General features: G+C 47.0%; 1 protein-coding gene across 3 annotated transcripts in view; it reads left to right on the top strand.

The window, feature by feature from the left end:
- The first annotated feature begins 669 nt into the window (after positions 1-669).
- HNRNPD (heterogeneous nuclear ribonucleoprotein D) overlaps positions 670-7020 on the top strand; it is a 9251-nt gene continuing 2900 nt past the window's right edge. For 2 of the 3 annotated variants that reach the window (XM_036382343.2, XM_036382344.2), the window contains exons 1-4: positions 670-974; positions 4312-4480; positions 5247-5408; positions 6150-6281. In XM_036382343.2, coding sequence (XP_036238236.1) covers positions 781-974; positions 4312-4480; positions 5247-5408; positions 6150-6281 — 657 coding nt within the window. In that variant the 5' untranslated portion in view covers positions 670-780. The remainder of the gene's footprint in view (positions 975-4311; positions 4481-5246; positions 5409-6149; positions 6282-7020) is intronic. The other variant, XR_008508350.1, reaches the window with a different exon arrangement.

A 7020-nucleotide genomic window follows, 5' to 3' on the forward strand; every position in this document is an offset into this window, starting at 1 on the left:
CCTCCCACTCAGTGCTAGCAAAGTGCAGCTGGAATACCGTGCGCAGGTCTGTGCTCCTCAGCACCAGAAAGGCCAGGGGCTCCTGCAGAGGGTCCAGTGAAGGGCCACAAAGGTGATGGGGGCTGGAGCTTCTCTCTCATGAGGAGAGACCGTGGGAGCTGGGCCTGTTTGGTCTGGAGAAGGCTGAAGGGGATCTCACCATGCACATCAGTATCTCAAAGGCAGGTGCCAAGAGGATGGTGCCAGACGCTTTTCAGTGCTGCCCAGTGACAGGACAAGAAGCAATGATCACAAACTAAAACACAAGTTTCACTTCACCACGAGGAAGGACTTCTTATGTGGAGGGTGGCAGACCACTGGAATAGCTGCCCAAGCAGGTTGTCTCCCTCTCTGGAGCTATTCCAAACCCACCCCAACCAGTTCCTGTGGCCCTGCCTTGGGCGGGGGGGTTGAACTGTATAATCTCCAGAGGCCCAGCCCAGCCCTATCGATTCCGTGAGTGTCCATGCCGGCCCCCGAGGCTCCGGCTGCTCCCGGGGCTGCGCCGAGCTCCCCCCGCGCTCCCTCACGGCTCCCGGGGGCGGTGTCACGTGTCCGCCCGCCGCGCTCCTTCCGGCCGCCATTTTAGGTTGGGTCGGTGGCGGCGCCATTAAAAACAGGGAGCGAGAGGAGGAGGGCTCGGCGGGATCGGCGCGCTCGGCCGGGGCCGCCAGCGGGGCCGGGGCCTCGGCAGGGAGGCGGCGGCACCGGGGGTGGCCGGTGCGGGGCGGCGGCGGCGCCATGTCGGATCAGCAGTTCGCTCTGGACTCGGCGGCGGTAGCGGCTGGCGCCGGGGGCAGCGCGGCGGAGCCGGCGGAGCAGCCTGAGGGGCAGGCGGGGGCGGGAAGCACCGATGGGGGAGGCGGCGGCGGCGGCGGCGGGGTCGAGTCAGAGGGAGCCAAGATCGACGCCAGCAAGAACGAAGAGGACGAGGGGTGAGCGGCGGGGGCGGGTTGTGTGTCCCGGGCGGGGCGCGGCGCCCCCGGCCCCGTTCGCTGCCCTGTTTGTTTACTTGGCGCCTCGGCGACGTCACGGGCCGAGCGGCGGGGGCGGCGTCAGGTCCCGCGATGTGCAAATGGTGCGATGTGCCTCAAACTGCAGGCCCCTTTTACTTATTTTTCTTTTTAACGATGCCTTTTCTAGGAGTTAAAGTGCGGTGCGTGTGTGAGGACAGTAACTCGGTGTAGCCGAATGCTCTGGTTGCTGTTGCAGTGTTGCTCTGTGCTGCAAACATTACTGTGTGTTAGCCGAGTGCCAGAGGCGTCAGCTACCGGGACTTCTTCCCAGCCTAAAACATGCCTCTGCTTCTCCGGAACTTGTTGTCGGGAGGATTATGTTAGGTGGTGTCCAAACTTGAGAAGTAGGAGTCGAAAAGACAGGAAGCTGAGCCGGGGGAGGTTCAGGTTATGCATCAGGAAAAGGTTTTTCACCTAGAGGGTGGTTGGGCAATAGAACAGGGAAGTGGTTACAGCACCAAGTCTGACAGAGTTCCAGAAGCACTTGGAAAATGTTCTCGGGCACATGGTGTGACTCTTGGGGTGTCCTATGCAGGGCTGGGAGTTGGATTTGATGATTCTGATAGGTCCCTTCCAACTCAGGATGTTCTATTACTCTGTTTTATGGCGAGTAAATACAGCTTTTAATCTTTATATGGTCTCTGCCTGGGGCAGTGTCCCTTTGTATTGCCGGTGAAATTTGTGTGTAATAAATCCAGCGACAGGACAGGCTGTTGCACTCTGCTGTCTCCTGTCGGGCCGTGAAACTCGAGCTGCAGGTCTGTTTTTGGTCAAGGCAGAAAATAACCTGGATAAGGGAGTGCTAACTACTGAGTCCTGCAGATTCCTTCTGCAAAACCTTCCTGAGTGTCTTCCTCCTTCAGTAATAACTTGGGATGTTGCTGAGAGAGATGTTAATAATCTGGGATAATGCAGAGAGAGAGAGAGCAGGAACCATTTTTTGAGTATTTTGCTGGCATTAGCAGAAATTAAAATGGTTTTGTTACTTTTCAGCTGTTCTTAACAGCTGTAAATGCCTTTGGCGTTTGCATGTTTGTTTTACTTATTACCCTTGAAAACACACCAATTAAAGGGTTTTCATGTGCAAACTCAGGTTCCTTTGAGGCAAGAGAGCTTAGAAAAAGTGGTCTCTAAGCCGCGCGGTGATACTGGGCAGTGATTACATATATCGCACAGCACATTGACTCGCAGTCTGGTTCGGTCTTTTTGAACCATCAGCTCTTCATGCTGTACAGGAAACAAAGTTTTTTTGACAACACTTCTGGTAGTAAAGGGAAAAAAGCCGATCTGTGATACCTTGTTTAGCTAAGGTTTGAAAGCTTTCCCAGTGCACTTCTGGTAACTTATTTTGGGAAGCTGTATGTGCTGATGTGGCTTAGACCAGCCATACTGTGGGCTAGGAAATGTGTGTATTTTTACAAGCTTTTGGCAGCGCTGTGCCATGCTCCTGAATTGCTGTGCTCATGTTTGGGGTGTAGCCCTGACCTGAGCTCAGTGTCCCTTGGAGGAGTAGTGGATGTAGGGGCAGACTGAAGCAGCTGTGGTTTGCTGCTCTGTGACTGGGCTCAAAGGTGCAGTTCCTGCGTGGAGAGATGAAAAACCTTCCGAGGCTCTTGGTCTGCCTGTCCTTAGGAATACAAAGTGGGGATCTGTATGTTAACATGGAGGCCCGTAGTTTGTGTAGCAAGTGTCAGTTCAGTAGTAGCTGCTAGGGCAACACTACCCACAGTGTGTCAGAAACACGATGCTGCATCCTGTTGTGTCTTCTGTTTGGCTGCTTGAAAAGCCCTCCACAGAACAGCAGACAAGCTAAGGACCTTAATGATGGGTGAGCAAAGGGCAGAAAGCTCCTTTGGTTCACTGCCTGTACTGGGGTGAGGCTGCTGGTTTACCGGGGTGGGCCCTTCATTCCATGAGGACAGTAAGAAGTCACAGCTGATAGAAGGGGCTGTTGGTACTTTGTTGAAGAGAGATCTGGAATGATTTGGAAAAGCAGATAAAGGGATGGAGAATTGGTGCTCCTTCTTTACAGAATTGGAGACTTGCTATAAAAACATCTGAAGCTCCTGAACCCCTCATCTGTATGGATTTTGTCAGAAACTGAACGCTCTTGTTAATTCTGTGAGAGCACAGCTAAGTCAGCAGAGGTAGTTCAAAGGAGCAGCTTTTGATTCAAGAGAGTTTGAGTTGTGGAGGTGCAATGCTCTTTTACACGATTGGCAGCAATGTTTGTGCGTGGGAAGTGGAAGGGTTGGAAACATGATACAGTGGTTTTTCAGGTTTTCTGATAACTGTGTCTGATTGTGAAATAAGGTGGGACAGTGAAAACGGGCAAAGCTTTGTAGAAAGTGCTTTTATAGATCATAATGGATCATATTTTTTGGTTAGAGCTCACACTAAAATCTTCTTTATCAGTATTAGAAGAGATCATCTCAAATCAAATCCTCTTTTGAATGGTTTCCTAAGCCCTATGCCTAATAACCTGGAATGTTTTGTTTGTGTGTATACTGGCTTGATTTTTCATCTTTTAAAATTTTGAGTTTTTATGCCTTACTAACATGCTGGGATGGTCATGATTTGATTCTAAGCTTCCAGTGTGCTTTTGAAAATTCAGGTTATGAATGATGTGCTGTACACAACTGCCCAGCAGCACTGGTGCTGTAGAAATACTAGAGAGATATTCTCTTGATGGTAATGGATTATGCCAGGTGTTTATATAAAGTTCTTGTGAGAAAAGAGAACTTCTGACCATCCAATACTTTGCTTTTTCATAACTGCTTTCTGGGGAAGGGAACTTGACTAAACTTCATTTTAGTTTATTAATTTGGGCATATGTCCAGTCCAGACTGGTAGATAAATGCTTCTGTTTTAACCACACTTCCTTACAAATCTAATCTGCCTGCGTGTGTTTCAGTTGTGTGGAGGCTCCACAGATAACTGGATGGAATTAAACATGTGATGGGGATGTAAAGAAGTAGTAAAATATCTTTTTGTCACTACTGCTGGTAGTTTCTTGGGACAGCAGAGTAAGCAGCTGCAGGAGAAGACAGTGCAAGATGTTTGTGTATGTGAAAGTCTTTATCTGTCCTGGCCAGACTCACTTGAGCAAGTTGTCAAAAAGTGCAGCCCATGTGTGTAGTGACATGACTGATAAAATCCTGCCAGTTCCATGCATTAGGGTATTGAGCTCATAAAGCTTGGCAGTGCAGGATTTTGGGTAACGCACATTTACAGATTGACCAACTTGTCTTAACAGGAAAATGTTCATTGGTGGCCTTAGTTGGGACACCACGAAGAAGGATCTAAAGGACTACTTCTCCAAGTTTGGTGAAGTTGTGGACTGCACTCTGAAGTTGGACCCCATCACCGGGAGATCGAGAGGCTTTGGCTTTGTGCTCTTCAAAGAGTCAGAGAGTGTGGATAAGGTAGGATTAAAGTAATGAAACATGTTCAAATTCAGGTATCAGAGATAGAGCACTCACTAGGATGACTGTAGGCGTTGTTCTTACATCTTCTGGTAAAGATGATTCAGGGGTGCAGCATGTTTCATGTGCTTGTGAAAATGCTTTCTTTTATGAACCATCTTACTCTTGATGCTGTGTCCAGGACCAGCAGTGATTCCTGAGGTGTGGATTTGGGCACTTACAGGTTCTGCAAGCCATTGGACTTGGGTGCTTGAAAAATAGAGTGTATAAATGTCTGCTGCTTGCTGCTGTGAAAGCAGCATTTGCAAAGAACTTCTGGTCCTGCAGAGCTGTACTACAGCTCTGGTAAAATCCAGAGCTGTACCGTGAATCCCTAGAGTATGACCAATAGCTTTGATACATTTAAGCTCTATCCAAGCAAAAATTATTTGTTAACTTTTCTAAAATGCTGTGGATACAGCACACAGAAATATTTTCACCTTCATGACCTTTGTGATATCTAAAGTACAGATTTTTTACTTCATAAGGTTTGAGGATGAGAAGAGTACTTTTTGAGAGGTGTTACACTCTTGCTTCTGCTGGGTAATAAGTGGTTCCAGTTGTCAGAACTGTCAGTGGATAGTGACCAAAAATCACAGAACTTTGTTTTTGTGCAACAACTTCTTGGTGATCCAAGTATTGAAATTGAATCAATTTTTGCCTTACTCAAAATATCAGTGAAACATTTAGCTTGAACTGTGTAAAACTGTGTTTTATTTATCCTCAGGTCATGGACCAGAAAGAACACAAGCTGAATGGAAAGGTCATTGATCCAAAAAGAGCTAAAGCCATGAAAACAAAAGAACCTGTTAAAAAGATTTTTGTTGGGGGCCTGTCTCCAGACACACCTGAGGAGAAAATACGGGAATATTTTGGAGCTTTTGGTGAGGTATGTGGTGAAACAAACTGCTTTTATTTGTGGAAGCTGTTCTGTCTTCACAAATGTATTAATAGAAAGCATCCCCCACGTGCAGCCTGCATGGATGCTAATGTAAACCTAATGTAAGCTTTATGGCCGTTGTAGTTCCATGTGTGTTAGTGGTCAGAATGTTGATGTTCAGTTACAGGCTCTGAGTAGAGCAGCCTGGTTTGAGGGAAGGGGGAGCTGGGATAAGTCAGAGAGGGAGGCAGTGTTTTGAGCAGGGTGCTTTGGTCAGTGAGATGCTCTTCAGCCACCCCAGCTCATCTCCTATAGCACAGATTGAGATAGTTTTGCCTAAATTCTGTACAACTGAGTAGTCTCTGTCCCCAGTTTTGGTGGTGCAGACAAGCTAAGTATCACTGAAGTTTTTAAAAGCTGGTCTTGTATGAATTTGCTACAGCTGCTGTTCCCCTATTGGTTATCAGATGGTGCCAGCTTCAGTTCATAACTGTTCAGGCAGTTTGGTTGCTAAGTATGTGCCCTCTTCCAAACTTACAGACAGTTTACTCTGGACTAAAGACTTTAACTACTGTTTGCCTAGGAAGTCCCATGTGCTCTAGGTACAGAGAACTTTGGCTCTGTATTTGTAGTCAGACCACATTGTCATATTCAAGTCTAAATAATTTCAGTAACAGGTATGACCTGTTAGAGGGATTTTGCAGTGACATGAATGGCAGGATAAAAGGTAAAATCACTGTCTTCCACCAGGTCGAATCCATAGAGCTCCCCATGGACAACAAAACTAACAAGAGGCGTGGATTTTGCTTCATTACTTTCAAGGAGGAGGAACCAGTGAAGAAAATAATGGAAAAGAAATACCACAATGTTGGGCTTAGTAAAGTAGGTGGATTTTTTTTTTCCTAGACAAACTGAACTGTGACAATAGAGGGAATTACATTACCAGTTGGATCTGTTTGGGGGTAGTAGTCTGCCAATACCTGTAAGCATTATTTTTCACATTTAGGCATTGGGCCTGTGAAGTATTTATGTATGTGACTGTTACCTTAATTTCTGAGCTGAGAGGGTTGCAGGTGAGGTTTTGTACTGCACCCCCATGGGGAGAGGGCTGGGCCCCAGCACACTTTCCATGGTGCAGCTCCCACATTCTCCAGCAGTGTGGGCAGAGTGCTGTGCCACTGATCTGCTCAAGCAGGCAGCACCAGGTTACCTGGTAGCTGGATCTTTGTGTGTGTGTGTGTTTGTTGTTAACAGCAAACATCAGTTTGTCTGAGAGAGCTTCCAAAACTGAAATGAAATGGGGAGTTAGGCTTCCCTGTTAGAAGCTGCGTTCTTTTCAGAAACCTGGTTGAATTTCAACCTGGTAGCATATACTCAAATTGTAGCTGGACTGGTACTTGCACAAATATGTGGTGGAAGCTTCAGAGCAGAGTTGAGTTGAGTTTAGCACGTTGGCCAAACTCAGGTTTGGTTTCACTTTTCCCAAATGAATAGGCCTCAGAAGTTTAGTTCAAAGGGAAAACAGAAAGGCATACAAAGAAACAAACATTCTTTTCAGAATGAGTTCTGCTGTGTCTCACAACTGTTCTCAAGTTAGACAGTGTAAGCTATCAATTTTTTT

The sequence above is a fragment of the Molothrus ater genome, chromosome 4, assembly GCF_012460135.2.
Source record: "Molothrus ater isolate BHLD 08-10-18 breed brown headed cowbird chromosome 4, BPBGC_Mater_1.1, whole genome shotgun sequence".
NCBI classification, from domain to species: domain Eukaryota; kingdom Metazoa; phylum Chordata; class Aves; order Passeriformes; family Icteridae; genus Molothrus; species Molothrus ater.